Genomic DNA, 15,964 nt, shown 5'->3' on the forward strand with positions numbered 1-15,964 from the left:
AGCTTGCATCCCTCACCTTGGCCAGTTGATTCACATCTGGGTACGGTTGTTACAAGGAAGACTAGGTAAGCATTGTAACTGACTCAGAGGAACCTGTTCCTGCTGCCATTCCTGGGAAAGAATTTCCCTAATAATAAAATGACCCACAGTTTATAAATGGCAGTATACAGGGTCATTTTTCATCCTCCTAAAGTTGGCTGGTCTGGGAAATGTTGTTTTTCTGGGACTTAATTCCTCCCAGGAAAAAAAGTGCCTACAGAACCATATTCAGGTTTTCTATAGTGTGCAAGAGTGACTACAGCATTAAAAGTAGCCTCTTACCCTGGCTGGTGTGGCTCAGTTGACTGAGTGCCCTATTGTGCACCAAAGGGTCATGGATTCAATTGTCAGTTTGATTCCCAGTCAGGGCACATACCCAGTTTACAGAGATCAATGTTTCTCTCTCCCTCTTCCTTCTTCTCTCCCTTAAATCAATAAAAATAGCCCTGTTAGTGTTTCTCAGTCGTTAGGGTGTCAACTGAGCACAGAAGGAATACAGATTGGTCTGGGCCCGGTTGGGGTGTGTCAGGAGACAACCAATCGATGTGTCTCTCTCACATCTATGTTTTTCTCTCTCTCTCCCTCTTCCTCCCTTCCACTTTCTCTAAAAATCAATGGAAAAAATATCCTTGTGTGAGGATTAACAAAAATATATTTAAAAAATAAAAAAATAAAGTGGCCCCTCAACTCTTGCTGAGATCAGACAATAACATGCCTCCTCACTATATCACCCATGTCATCTATACATTTTGTTCAAAATCTCATTCTGTTTCTCAACAGATTGCATATTTGACAAAGAGTTTACCACTGGAATGCCAGAGTGAAAGTGAGGAGAAAATAACAGAGAAATAATTATGAAACAAATGTTCTGCCTTGTTAATAACACTGACTCTGTAACTGTAAATTACAAGGCATCATTCTTTCTCTTTCTCATTCAATCTTAAAAGTCATTAGACTCCAGTACGAATAGGATTTCACAGAAGAGGAAACAAAACTAATAAATAAACACATGGAAGATTAAAGTATAACCTAACTAGAAGCAAAATCAAAAGCACATTTAAGATGCGGTTTTCATTTTTACTAAAATTGCAAGGTTTTATTAAGTGGTAACATTTAGTTCTGGGAACAATGTCTTAAACTTGGCACCTTTACACAATGGTGGTGCCACTTTAAATGAGGGCAAATCTTTGGGGAAAGAAATAAAGCAATATATAAGAAATATAGATGTATGCAAGACCCTCAGATAACCTCTCTAAGGGAATGAGAGTCCATTATGCCACAGTACCATAAGGTAATGTTACACGGTGATTACAATGACAATTATGAAGACTTTTGGAGAAACATGGAAATGCTGAAAACGTGTAAAAACTATGAAATTTAATGTAAACAATGAATGTATCTATACAAAAACATGCACACATAATAAAATGTATGCATGTGGAGAAAAACAGGAAGGCTATATGTAAAAGATAAAAATAGCGCTGTGCCGAGACCAGTTTGGCTCAGTGATAGAGCGTCGGTCTGCGGACTGAAAGGTCCCAGGTTCGATTCCGGTCAGGGGCATGTACATTGGTTGTGGGCACATCCCCGGTAGGGGTGTGTGGGAGGCAGTTGGTCGATGTTTCTCTCTCATCAACATTTCTAGCTCTCTCTCTCTCTTCCTCTCTGTAAAAAAATCAATAAAATAGATATTTTTTAAAAATAGCTGTGACAGCAGTGAGATTAAGAATGTCTTTAATTTTCTCAAAAAATGTACTTAGTGTTGCCCTAGCTGATTTGGCTCAGTGGGTAGAGTATTGGCCTGTGAACTGAAGGGTCTGGGATTCCATTCTAGTCAAGGGCAGTTGCCCTAGTTGTGGGCTTGATCCCCAGTCGGGGGCATGCAGGAGGCAGCCAATCAATGATATTCTCTCATCATTGATGTTTCTCTCCCTTTCACTTCCTCTCTGAAATCAATAGAAAAATATTTTAAAAATTTTTATTTAGTGTTATTACCCCTGGTTCGAATATTTGAAAAGGTGGACGGGTTGGGGGAGGTGAAAATCCTGCACCCCCCTCCTATACATTCTTTGTCCTAAAATTGTCAAGTTTAGGAGGGGAAGGACCATGTCTGTTTATTCACAGTATGCACTCGGCTCTCAGCCCAATGCCTAGCACTTATCAGATGCTCAATAAATATTTGTTGAATGGATAAATGAAAATGCCTGAAGTCTACCAAGTCTCAACCCATGATGTCTGGGTACATTCCATCCTGGGGAATAAAGAGAAATTTGGTTTTGTTGGAATTAAAAAAATGAAGGCCCATCCATAATGGCAATTCCCCGGTCTTCTTGGTAAGCGAATTTGGGAATGAAGAACCCAGAGAGAAACAGTCTGCTAAAGCAAACCCAATTACCACCCAGGAACATATGTTGCCCTGAGGCCTCTGCTGCCATAACAACATCATGTAACTATAACTACAGCCCTGGAGGGCTTTGGCCCTGTCAAATATGGAAAAAGATGTCTTCATCATAGCACAGCTTTGTGTTCAGACTGACTTCCCAAGGGAGCTTGGATCAGGGAAGGGAGGTAGATAAGGGGAGGAAGAGGGGAAGATGAAGGGCATGAGAACTGCTATTGAATCAGGAACAGTGATTTTTTTAAAACAATTTTCAAAATGTTGTAATTTGACTGTTTCATTTTGGTGGTTATTTATAACCCCAGCTGCAGAGGTGGGGAGCTGTGCCTGAGCCTGCTGGGATCTGTCCAATACCTTCACCCAGGGTGGGGCTGGGAGTAGGTGGTGGGAAAGGGTGATACAAGAACCAAATGAACAAAAGTCCAAACAGGTAAGAGAAGTTCCAGGCCATCTCCAGCAGGAGTAAACAAGGAAGGACCATTAGTGTTTGTGCTGACTCTATTTTTAAGGCAGCTCAAAAGTGAAAAAATTTTAATACGAATGATGATCACATTAGCAACCTCTGAGATTCTCCCAAAGGGATAAAGACAAGGCCAATACTTGTCCTCAGAAGTTATAAGATTGGCCTGACTATACTAACATTGTCCTGCAGTGTTTCCCAAAGTGTGGTATGCATACCCCCAGGGGTACGGGAAGAGTTTGGTGGGGGTACATGTTGCACCGGAGTTCGGTGGGGATATGCACTGCACTGTGCCTAGCTGCGCCTAATTCTACATTCTCATAAGTACGAAGGGTACTCAGCGTTACAAAAATTATAGAAGGGGTACACATATGTCAAAAGTTTGGGAAACACTGTAGACCTAAAGGGTCGCGGCACACTTCCCCACCTTACAGGACAGTTATCTGCACCCTGAGGAAACTGCTGTTCCTAACCCCTCCTAGGCACATCACCGGTTTAAAAAGAGGTTTAGAGGAGAGAGAATGGCTAAGTTTCCTAACTGAGCCAACACCTGGCAGCGGCCACCCCACTTTTAGATGCCGGGCAGGAAGGGAGAAGCTAGAGACAGTGTGGCCAGGCAGGCAAGGCTCCCAACCTCCAGGAGCTCTTGGGCCTTTGAAGCAAACACAGAACAACTACACTTTGTATTTGAAATCTGGTACCTATCATTTTACTGGCAAGGGAAACATTTTAAAGAAAATTGAGGATTCTTTTAGAGAATTCACAAATATAGCTGATAAGATACAGTTCTAAGAAAGAAAATGAACAAGGACATACTCAAAAGACTACCCTGCCCTGTTCAGTTCTTCTTCAATTCTGGGTAAGATTATTACAGCATTGTTATAACCAGTCTTTCTGCCTTGGGTCTCCCTGCCACTCTGCTCAGTCCCCCCCCCCCCCCCCCCCCCCCCCCACACACACACACACAACTTCCAGAGGTCTTTAAAGTGCAAATTTGATCCCGGGACTTCCCTGCTTAAAGTCCTTCAGACATCTCCCATTACTTCCAGCCCAGGTCCTTAGCAGAGCGTTCACGGCTCTGCATGAACTGGTTCCCTAACCATTCTTGGCTCTTGTTTAGGCAACCACCCTTACCATCATGCCGTAAGTCACCCTGTACATAATGCTGCTCCATACCTCTACACTTTTACACACACTGTTCCTTTCGCATGGAGAGCCTTATTCTCTTTGTCCACTGGCCGACTTTTTTGTCCCATGAAATTCCATTCTTATTTAATCTATTTTATAAATTCCTTCCTAAATTCTCCAGATAAAACACTCCACTTCCTCCTCTGTGCCACTTCTGAACTTTGCCCATCCTTCTATTTTCCCATTGGTATTTTAAGAACGATGACCTTACTGGCCTGGGGAAACACAGTGTCTTCTCCATATTGGTGTGACTCCATGCCTGGTATATAGTGCCTGGGTAATCATTCTGTCTCTTGAGCAGAAGTGAGGGTGAATAGACAAGAACAAATAACTTACTGAGACCACGTAAAGATACATTCACAAACACTAAGATGTTACAGCCATGACTAGGATGACTAGAATTATGAATGTCAGTAACGACACCCATTGTAATGCATTGAGGTTATCCTTTAATCCTTTCAACCCTGTGAGGTGGCTATTAGTGTCTCTACTACACAGATGAGAAAACCGAGGCACAGATAAGCAATTTTAAAACTTACGCAAGAGCAATACAGATAGATCTAAAATTCAAATCCCTTGATTAATAGGAGCTATGTGTTCCCATTGTTTGGGAAGGAGAGAGGGGAACAGCTATCAAATTGTCTAAGAAAGAGTGTGAGTATAGCAGTAAATGCAAAATAACATACCACTATGCCCTACTACCTCAGAAATACTAAATCAGGAAAGACTTTCTGAGGGTAAATTTTAAAGAAGACTGGATGTGTCAAGGCGGGAAAATCAGCAGAGCTACCTTTGTGAAGTCTGGCAGATGAGGATGGGCAGGAGGGCAGCTGTTCAAGGGCTTGGAAACCAACATCAGTTCCTGCTTGAAGAGCTGATTGAGTTATGATGAAAACGACACTCAAAGTAAACATGTTGGTTCAAAAAAGAAAGTAAAATGCTCTCGGGATCCCTCTTTGCCCATTCTAAATATACCTCGCTATTCTACTTTCATCTTTTTAAAAAAATATATATTTTATTAATTTTTTACAGAGAGGAAGGGAGAGAGATAGAGTTAGAAACATCGATGAGAGAGAATCATCGATCAGCTGCCTCTTGCACACCCCCTACTGGGGATGTGCCTGCAACCAAGGTACATGCCCTTGACCAGAATCGAACCCAGGACCCTTCAGTCCCCAAGCTGACGCTCTTTCCATTGAGCCAAACCGGTCTCGGCTCTACTTTCATCTTAAGTACACATTTTCCTTAGGATTATTTATCTATCCTAGTGGTGTTAGTTTTTTTCATCTTTCTGCCAGAGTTTACACTTCCCAAGGACAAGAACCGTGTCTAAATGGAATTGTAAACTCTTTTAGTGTTAGCTGCAGTGTTTGAAAATCCAAAGTAAGAGATGAATTAATGTTAAACATTTGTAATGCTGGTATTTGTATGATGAATGGTTAAGTCAGGACAATATTTTATTCTAAAATATTAACTTCATCTTTGAGCGCTGTACATTCTGACTATAAATCAGGCAACACATTCCGCTTGACTAGAAAGCATGTACTGTGGGTAGAGCATGGTCTGGGCACTACTAAGGATGGCATGAAAGAATTGAGCTATGTTCTTTTTTATTGGGGGGGGGGGTGTTGGTTAAACTCTTTTATTCATCACTGATTAATTGTAACTTTTCCCTCTTTTTTTTAGCTGTGTTCTTAACATAAGAGGTCCTGACCACTAGTGGGGGAGCCCAACATCCAAGAGTAACCTCCAAACATACCAGTAGCTCTAACTGGTTTGGCTCAGTGGATAGAGTGTCGGCCTGTGGAATCAAGGGTCCCAGGTTCAATTCCGGTCAAGGGCATGTACCTTGGTTGCAGGCACATACCCAGTAGGAATGTGCAGGAGGCAGCTGATCGATGTTTCTCTCATCGATGTTTCTAACTCTCTATCCTTCTCCCTTCTTCTCTATAAAAAATAAATAAAATATATTTTTAAAAACACACACCAGTAAGTGTAAAATAACAGTAATAGTATGAAATTAAATGCTTAAGTGCTAGGGATATTCTTCAAGGAGCCCCTTTCCATATAAGTTTTTATGTGCAGTTCAACCTAAGTAGGTTATTCAAAAAGGTATTTATACTAAACACTAAAAGCTAAATATTAAAAGCTGCCCGTCTTAATACTGGCCCAGGACATCCCCAAGGAGAGGGCTGACTAAGGGTCTGGAACTTTAGAGTCCTCTGTTTAGCTCATCAGTGAGATGTTTCCCTTGTTGCTTGGTTCTTTAGCTCTGCACCTGGGGGGGAATCTCCACTTTAGTTGGCCTCAGGGGAAACTGGGGTCCAAGTTCCTAAGTTTGCCTAAAGACTGAGATTGCCTACATTCCGCCCAATCGCTCTCGGCCAAGCTTGGGTCCTCTCAAGGCTTTTCCTCCAGTGAGTTTAAATCCTCGACGCCTGCTCTCCCTTCCCAGCCTTCTCTATGGCTCTTCTTCCAGCCCTATATCCTTGATCAACTTCTTCCTTGCCCCTCTCATAGCAGGCCCTATTATTTAAACATCCATCTTTTTTTTTTTTTAGCTCCAGCTTCAGAGATTCCTTCTTCTTACTCCTTCCCCCAACTCCTGGCTCAAGCTTCTGATTTCCAGGGGTCACTTTGGGTTCAAGGTTCTGATACGGCACCCCATCCCACCTCACCCAGGCCTCTGAACACATACAGGATGGGGGCAGCAGGTGGGTGCTCACCACAAAGCTAAACTGGGAATTCTCTGGAGCTACAGCTCCTGGGGAATGACATGGTGCCGCCTCCTCCCCGCGACCTGAATGACTTCACTGGCTCGCAGTTCGCTCAAGGCAAGGACAATGTCTCCTTTACCAGACAGGAAACTTCCCGATTATGGGCGCTGCCCTTCCGTTTCTTTTACAAAGCCTCCATGCCCACCACTTTGAGACACAGGATGGCTCTTTAAAAAAAAAATTTTTTTTTCTCTGCAAAGTATTCCTTCTCAAATTTTGAGTTTATAGGATAAACGGAAACGTCCTTTAGCCAGTCAGGCCAACAAGGGGTTAAATATCAACAACCTGATGAATTCTGGGGGGGGGGGAGGGTCCCTTCCTCGACTTCAGAAATGAAAGCTACCGGGAAAGGAAATTTTGCCCAAGGTAAATATGAGAGCCATTACCTTCAACTGCCAAGGCTTCTGCCCCAAACAAGAATGGCTACCCACGCCCACACAAAAGGATGCCATTCCCCTAAATAAAAATGGCCGGCCCCGGTTTGTGACTTGGCGCCCAGTTCCAAGATGGCGCTCGCCAGCCTCACCAGAAGCAGCGAAGCTCCCAGGACCCCAGCGGGCCCATCGCGTCAGATGACGCGGGCCCCAGCCGGAAGTGAAGGAAAAAGCGCTTCAGCCCGCGGCGCCTGCGCAGAAGGCTGTGGACGCTGTGAAGCAGGAGGCACTTGGGATCGTCCGCAGGCATTGGGACTGCTACAGAGGCCGCCACGGAGCCCGCCGGAGCTACCGTTCCTCTCGCTGCTGCCGCCGCTGCCCGAATCGGAACCGTCGGGCCGCAGCCGACGGCAATGCCGCGAAGGAAGGTGAGAGGAACGGGGCCGGAGGGATGGCGGGTGTCTGAGGACAAGCCGATTGAGCAGCGTGACGCAGTGGGTCACGCTCCACAGACAGCCTCTGGGTTCCAACTTCCCGACCCCCCCTCCCCCCCGAATCTAGCTCACCAACCCTCTCTCCGGTCCACATCCTACAGAAAAATGTGGGCCCGACGCTGGCCTCGGCCTGTGCTAGCAACTATTCCCGCCCTCTGCTTGCCTGGCTCGGAGGCGTTCTTCTCGTTAATTGGTGGCTGAAACGTCTAGCAGCATATTGATTGGCTGGTGACACCGCCCATTTGGGCCCGACGGTTACCTCCCCGCGTGCGGGGGAGTTGCCTGAGCCTGGCCCCCGCAGCTCCCCGATTGGCTGTAGAGAACGATCCCTCCTCTCTTGATTGGCTGAGGCTGGCAGTCTGTCCCGCGGGGGGTGCGGTTTAGCGGGGCTGCGATTGGGTGGCACGAATCCCCGCCCTCTGGGCTGGAAATGCTGTAAGTGGAGAGGCAGGGTTTTGGAGCATCCTTCCTTTCCCGGCGGGGGTCACAACAAAGCGGAGACTGGGTGATAGAGAACCAGCGCCCACTCCCAAGGGATCCCACTCTGATCTAGTGCATCCAGGCCTCTTTTTTCCCGTATTAGCTTAGTTGGACGGCGACTAGAAAATGCATTTCTAGGAATTTAGAAACTTTCTAAAATTACATGGGACTTAGGAGATCACCCCCATCCTTTCTTTTTACAGCTGCCCCAAGCGACTCAATTAGGCAATGGCTGTGCCAGCATTACAAAACAAATCTAATTCAACAGTTTTTAAAAAATGTATTTTTGTTGACTTCAGAGAGGAAGGGAAAGAGAGAGAGGAACACCAATGAGAGAATCATTGATTAGCTGCTTCCTGCTGGGGACCCAGGCCCAAACCCTACTGGGGATCCAGCCAACCACTGAGCCACACCACAGGGCAAATTTTTATTGACTACTCACTATGTGCTAGTTGCTGGGGATTCAACAATTAAACATAATCACTGGCTTTAAAAATCTGATGGGGGGGGGCAGGAAAACAGGCATATAAATAACTGTAGAGGGATCTAGTAAATTCTCTACCTAGAAGAATATATACAAAGCGATGGAAGGCAAATGTGGGAGCAAGTAATTCTGCTCTGGAGTAGGATGGGAGTAGATCAGAGAAAGCCAGAGAGAAGAAGTCAAGCCAGGAAAGGATGGTCAAAGATGATTAGTGATTCCCGCATCTGGGTTACTGGACCAGATGGCCTTTGATCCCCCCCTCCCCTCCCATCCTATTGATTTACTGTGATTCTGGGGCATCTGCTCATTTCTGGGCAGGTTACCCTTGAACTATTTGGAAAGCTGGGTGATACCTTGCTCATTTCTGCAGAAATTTTTCTCTTCACAGAAACTTTCAAATAAAATATTTGCATTTTTTAAATGTCTCCTAAAATGACCTACATTGGTAGGTGTTTATGTTAAAGCTCGCCAAATGCAGGAATAGTGTTGATGCCTTGGAATAGGTCCACAGTCTCCCCAAATACAAAGAGCTCTTAAACATGTAAGTTTGTTATTTGTTACTTATTTGGTGGCAAAACCTGTCCTAACTGTCCTGAGGTTCCTTGCAGTTTTTGCAAGTCTTCTTTAGTGTGATTATTTACATGTTATAATGTATCTGTTTATCTAAAACATTGTGAATTCTAAACACAAGAGGCCCTAACGGTTTTGAATAAATAATAGGGGACTTGTAGTGTGAAGCTTTGTATTGTCTTTGTTTTTTTTTTTTAGCAAAAGCTCTTCCCTTTTTGGTTTAGTAAAAAATGTATAGTGTTAATGCCCAACTGATGAAAGTAATCCTTATGGTTAATTATGCCTTTGGAGGCTAATAATTGACAAATAATTATTAATTGAAAAGAGAATAAAAATTCTGTTTCTGAATGCCTATAAGTCTTCTTGTGCAAACTGTCCCCCTTTTTAAGCCCTTTTGATATTCATATCAATTTGATATTGATATTCATAAGCTTCAAAGGTAGATAATATAAGAAAGAAGACTTTTACTCTTTTTCTGCTTACCGTAAATTCTCTTAGGATTAGAGTTGACCATGATATTTTGAATTAGTGTATGGCTTTTAAAAAAGTGTTAGCTGTTCATGGAGACTTTGAACAAAAACTCCCTAAAGTGAAATGGAGTCAAGCACTAACATTTTTCTCACTTCCTTGGACTTTATATATAAATGCATGGCCATTATGTCAGCCAGACCATTTTGAGTTGGATACTTTTAGTTCCAGTTTATGATACTGACCACCAAGTGGACTTGTTTTAGAATTAATCCTAATACAGGAAAAATTAATTCTCTTCGTTTATTCAATAAGGATACATTATTTGTAGGTTGCTCATTTAAATGTTCTAAATAAAGGGCGGTTGACTGTTGAATTCTTTCTTAGGTTTGAACTTCGTGTTTTCAGCATCACGGTTCGTTTTATTTCCAGTGTTAAAACAAACCCACAGAATAAATGCTTCTGTGCTAATGTCTGGATCTATGGTGTTACAGAGGAATGCAGGCAGTAGTTCAGATGGAACCGAAGATTCCGATTTCTCTACAGATCTCGAGCACACAGACAGTTCAGAGAGCGATGGCACATCTCGGAGATCTGCCCGAGTCACCCGCTCCTCAGCCCGGCTGAGCCAGAGTTCCCAAGGTAAAAGAAAGGCTTCCTTCTCCCTGACCACGTCTCACAGCCTGCTCACTGGTCCTCACATTGGTTCATGTGGAACCTGTCCTGTGGCTTGCTGTAGGTGACGGCATCTGGGGAAATCAGAGCAAACGACAACAGAAGTATCAGGTCTTTAAAAATGGTTCCGTTGGGGGCCTGGGTGGAGGTGGGCAAAGGGGGAAATGGGAGACATCCGTAATAATGTCAACAATAAAAAGAACATTCAACAAAAAAAAATACCAAAATAGTTTGGTTCTGTTGGGGGTGCTGTCTAACTTTTAGATCCAAAGAATTATGTCTGGTATAATCGATGTGTAGCACATGAATGTCTTGAATCGTTTAATCTTTTTAAGATTACAGTTTTCCTATCAGTAAGATGGGGATATTATCATGTCACTTTCTGTTAGAATGGTTTAGACCTAGGAACTTACAGTAGTCTCTTGACAATTGGCAGGGCTCAGTACTTCTAAAACCATGTTTAATTCCATAATATAGCTGGATACACAATAGATATAGATAGTTGAGTCAATAATCAGTTGTAAATACCCCCAAATTGCTTTTTGGCATAGAGAATAGAGTATCTCTGTTAAAAGTTTCTTCAGTGCAGTTAGCCACCTGGGCTGCTTAGATTTGGAAGGTGTCCCTGACCCCTCTTGGCTCTGCTCTGGGATTCTCTGGGGAGGAAAGAAGGTTGCAGTTGATACAGAAAGCTGATGATCAGTGAGTGATACTGTATCAAGGGGGGAAATGCAATATACTTTGAGCCCTTAAATAGTGCTGATTTGGTTACCGCTGTGTGAGCATGAGAGAAAAACATCAGTTTTTCAAGCAAGAAAGTGGGAATAGTCTCTCAACTATTCCTAACTTTATTTTTTAATTTAAAATTTCAGCTGAAGTATAGCTGTTGTCTCTTGATTTCTCAGTTTTTAAGTTTTATTTCTAGCACATGGGAATATTGATAAATGGCTACTATAATTCAGGTACTGTCCTATGAACTGAAAGGCCATGATGGAAGAATCAGTTTCTGCCCTCAAGGACTGCTCAGTTTAGTGCACGATCTAGATATAGTAAAGTGATCATTGTCATGCATTGTGGTAAGGACTCTGAGAGGTTTGCGTAGATTACAATGGGAGCCAAGAAATGGAGCCAGATGATGGGAGGACTCCCAGATGGAAATTTTAAAGGATCTAGTTGGAATTTACAAGTTGAAAGATGGGAAAGTGTTATTATAGGCAGAAGAAATAGTATATTTAAAGCGAAGGGCATAATGTTCTTAGAAAGTATTACTTGGCCATGCTCCCAATACCTAAAAGTTTTAAGTATCCAAAACAACTAAGAAGCACATGAGCTCTGGGTCTCTTTCTGGTGGTTATGCTTCATGACCACAGAGTTCTGGGACACCATTCACAATGTGGTCTATGGAAGGCGGCCCTCTCTAAAGCAAAACGTAGACTGCGTTGTCAATGCAGCCCCCTGGCGGTGTGCAAACTGATAACCTAGTTGTGTGCTAATTTACACAAAAGTTTGAGAACTTCAATTTTCTCCTTGTTTAAAATATGCTTTAATTTCAGGTTTGAATTTCTTTCATTCTTTTTTTAAGTGTCATCAGTTTGGAACATAGGAGGACTGTTGGGTGCTTCAGAATAGGTTTTACCATTCAAAACAATTTTAAATGCTGTATTATCGCATTACCCTTTATAAATCTATTATTTCTCTTCAGGGTTTCAGAAAGGGTAATTAGGAAGGAAAAAAGAGACCCTAGGGAAAGGAAATATTTGTATATTGTTATACCTTTAGTAATAGAATATCTGTTACAGTGGGTCAGAGTAAGGAAAGAGGATGCAACTGTTATTTATAAAGCACTAGATCTATGTACCGAGTGTCACTTCAGTCCTTTACATAAGTATCTCACTTATTTCTCACAACCAACATGAAGAAGGTGCTGCTAGTATTGTCCTTTTTAAAGATAAGGAAACAGGCTTTGGAGATTAACAGCTAGTTGGTATGGTAGAGTGGAACTGAATCAATCGTGTTTAGCCGTGATTACAGAACATAAACTATTAATTCTACACAATATTTCATCTCTATGTCTGACTGAGGCTCTTTTGGTTACGTTTTATTTAATAAAATAGATATTTTAAAGATTAGTTAGATTTGTGAAATATGAAGAGAAGGGCCTACATGCTAATGAATCATATGGATGGGAAATAGACTTCCTTGTTTTTTCTTTAAGTATTACATTATCTTTTCAGATTCCAGCCCTGTTCGAAATTTGCAGTCTTTTGGCGCTGAGGAGCCCGTTTATTCTACCAGGAGAGTGACCCGTAGTCAGCAGCAGCCTACCCCAGTGACTCCGAAAAAATACCCACTTCGGCAGACTCGTTCGTCTGGCTCAGAAACTGAGCAAGTGGTTGACTTTTCAGATAGAGGTGAGTGGGTAAGGCGTAATTTGGACCCATTCCAGAGAGGGTGTGCTCAGTTTCTTCATAAGGAAGGCTTGGGGCCACTGCAGATAGATGCCTAATACTCGCAAAATTTCAGCTACGTCCATGCTGTTTGCCTGATTCCTTTCTTATATCTTGAGATATAAGATATAAGATACAGTTTGGTACTAGAATATTCTTGCGGTCAGTAAATAGTAAACCTCTAACTAAATGAACCTTTCCACAAGTTCTACCAATTGCTTTTATTTTAGAAGCTAAAAATACAGCTGATCATGATGAGTCTCCACCTCGAACTCCAACTGGAAACGCACCTTCTTCTGAGTCTGACATAGATATCTCCAGCCCCAACGTGTCTCATGATGAGAGCATTGCCAAGGACATGTCCCTGAAAGACTCAGGCAGCGACCTCTCTCATCGCCCCAAGCGCCGTCGCTTCCATGAAAGCTATAACTTCAATATGAAGTGTCCTACCCCAGGCTGTAACTCTCTAGGTAAGTGTGCCCGTAATAGTTTCATACCAAAATTTTTTAAGTTAATGCCATTGCTTTGCCTATGATAAAGAGTAGAATAGGATCAAGAATAATTTTGGATGCTCAGGTTCATACATTTCAAACTCTGCCAGTAAAATAAAACCAAGTCAAAATAAACTTCCCTCTGATCCAGCAAATTTATATTTACCTTCTGGTCTACCTCATTAAGGGGGCTAAGTCCTAATGAAGTATAATTTTTTTAAATTTCAGTGTCTCATTTACTCAAAATTAAATGTCTTTTTTTTTTCTTTTTTTATGAAAGAAAGGTAAAGATATCTGTAGACTAGTGATTTAACTTAGCCAATTTATCTTTTTATGCCACTTGAATTATCTCACCATCCCTCTCAATCTTAGGAGTTTTATAAACCTTTAAGTTTAAAAAGGAAATAATTTTCAATTCCCTGTTTGTTTTCACCAAATAGAAAAATGAGGAGAAGCCCCTTTAGGTAAAATGAGCCTTTTTGTATTGTTATTCCTAACATTTTCTCCTCTTAAGAGGGCCTTGTGCAAACTGCCTGTTTAAAAGTTTGATTATGGAAGAAGCCTAAATCTTTAAATGAAACCAGCCCCACCACCCAAATAAGAAATATATTTAATTTGGTTCAAAACTATCAAATATATTTACTTATATGATAGAAAAGGCCATTTCCTTCTTCGTTTTTATGTTTCTGTTGACTATTGAAAGAAGTTCATCAGGTAGGATAAAATTGCATAATATGAAGTACACTTGTTACCTTATGACTTGGTCAGTCTAGCATAGGAAAATTAAATTCTGCCAAAAGAGAATATTTCCGCAGGTGATTTTGTGCCTTTATTAAAAGTGTATGGCTTTATGACACTTTGGAATTTGAGAAATACCTCATCAGAACAGAAGGAATTACAATTTATATTGAACATACACAAGTATCTTCAAATATTGCCACATTCAGCCAGTGGAAGGAAAGAATTTAGTTGCAGGTGCAACTCATGGTTCTTAGGAGCGCTTCCCTTTTTTGAATTCAGTCTGTCTGATTGAATCTGTTTGATCAGACATATATTTGATAAAAATTATACAGCAAAAAAACAGGTTTGCTATGGAGAAAAACAGCATTCTCTAAGTTTAAATATTCTATCCTGAAATTAAGTTTTCCCCTCTTTTAACAGGACATCTGACAGGAAAACATGAGAGACATTTCTCCATCTCAGGATGCCCGCTCTATCACAACCTCTCAGCTGACGAGTGCAAGGTAATTATGTTCTCATTTACTCAACGTGTACTTATCAAGTGCTTACCTTTTCACTTGCTAACTAGTGAAGATCCAGTGTGGACATGGGCAAGGTCCTCCCTTTTAAATTCTAGTAGAGGAAATATCATATAAAACAACTGTTTTTAAAAACAATAGTTAATTAGACAGATAAAAGAATTTTAGTATATAATGAATGTTTTGAAAGAAATTGACAAGATTATCTATGGAATATTTGGAATATCACCCTCTAATACATTAATTTTCATTGAAAGTTACAAAGACTTCTAGGGACCTTTTTCATTAGGTACTGATTTGCATAAATATATGGTCTCAATATTTATGCATTAGGCTCTCATCTTGTACATCTATGAAAACATTTTGCTTCTAAAAAGGTTTTCATAATTTTTTTCTATTTCTGTGGAATAGTCTTCCTTTTTGTTACTCTCAATCACATCTACTCTTGGCTAATTCTTGTTTTAAATTCTTGAAAAATGTAGTTGTAAATAACCTTTGGGATTTTAGCATAATGAATTAGGAGTAGAACCTAAGATCCTATTTTATATGTTTCTGTGAGGGTTGCTTCCAAGGTTGGAACCAGGAAACTATGGGAAGCAAGAGTTGAGAATATTGTTAATTAAATGGTTGGCTTGGATACTATTTGAACAGGTTATCCAAGCTGGTTAAACCAGAGTATTGATTTGTGGTTGTTATTTTGTTAATAAGTTCAGGATCACAGGTTTATTCCTGTCTGAGGCAGTTTCATCCTGAGAAGATTAGATTCCCCAGCTAACATTACTTCTCCCTGATGCAGGAATTTTTTCTCTCATTTACAAGTTGACCACAGGATGGAAAGTTTCTTTATATGCTCATTCTTTCAGCAACATAGTATACTGCCAAGGCTTACATGGATTTTAAAGTTGAGGATACTTGTTTTTTTCATTCCAGTTCTCTTGTATAGCCAAGGCAGTTTCTTCTGCTCTATGTAAGAGTAAGTGCTAGGTCTCCCCATTATCTTCCAGTTAGTCTGAGACCAGGTCAGACAGAACAGAAGTAGCTCTACCAACTTCTGTATCAAAGCTGACAAGGCATTATGTGCTTCTTTCTCTGAAAACAGCTGTGATCTCTGTTTTTTGAGACTTGTCCCTACCTCTTGTTTCTAAACAGAACGATCTGATTCTGTCAATGGTTTTACATAAAAGTCTTCCTAAGCTATAACTTAAGGTTGTTGGCCTGTAGCAATATGAGCATGTTACCTTAGCAGTTTATTTTTAAAAAATAAAAATTTCAGTTGTGGAATAAAATTCTGAAGAAAGAAAAGCATTACTTGAGTTTTTCCTCTTTCAAGGGGAATCAGGCTCAGCATAATCCATCTTTA

General features: G+C 41.3%; 1 protein-coding gene and 1 long non-coding RNA gene across 8 annotated transcripts in view; one reads left to right on the forward strand and one right to left on the reverse strand.

Annotated features, from left to right (window-relative positions):
- LOC123652906 overlaps window positions 1-7,376 on the reverse strand; it is a 21,275-nt gene extending 13,899 nt beyond the window's left edge. Inside the window, exon 1 of the long non-coding RNA XR_006742466.1 lies at window positions 7,249-7,376. This is a non-coding gene — a long non-coding RNA (uncharacterized LOC123652906). The remainder of the gene's footprint in view (window positions 1-7,248) is intronic.
- The window catches only part of KAT7 (lysine acetyltransferase 7), a 26,311-nt gene continuing 17,700 nt past the window's right edge, over window positions 7,354-15,964 (forward strand). For 3 of the 7 annotated variants that reach the window (XM_045586081.1, XM_045586082.1, XM_036451706.1), the window contains exons 1-6: window positions 7,354-7,664; window positions 10,120-10,147; window positions 10,227-10,374; window positions 12,642-12,818; window positions 13,085-13,324; window positions 14,507-14,589. In XM_045586081.1, coding sequence (XP_045442037.1) covers window positions 7,369-7,664; window positions 10,120-10,147; window positions 10,227-10,374; window positions 12,642-12,818; window positions 13,085-13,324; window positions 14,507-14,589 — 972 coding nt within the window. In that variant the 5' untranslated portion in view covers window positions 7,354-7,368. The remainder of the gene's footprint in view (window positions 7,665-10,119; window positions 10,148-10,226; window positions 10,375-12,641; window positions 12,819-13,084; window positions 13,325-14,506; window positions 14,590-15,964) is intronic. The other 4 variants (XM_045586083.1, XM_036451707.2, XM_036451708.2 and 1 more) reach the window with 2 other exon arrangements.

Source organism: Pipistrellus kuhlii, unplaced genomic scaffold (genome assembly GCF_014108245.1).
Source record: "Pipistrellus kuhlii isolate mPipKuh1 unplaced genomic scaffold, mPipKuh1.p scaffold_m20_p_22, whole genome shotgun sequence".
NCBI lineage: Eukaryota > Metazoa > Chordata > Mammalia > Chiroptera > Vespertilionidae > Pipistrellus > Pipistrellus kuhlii.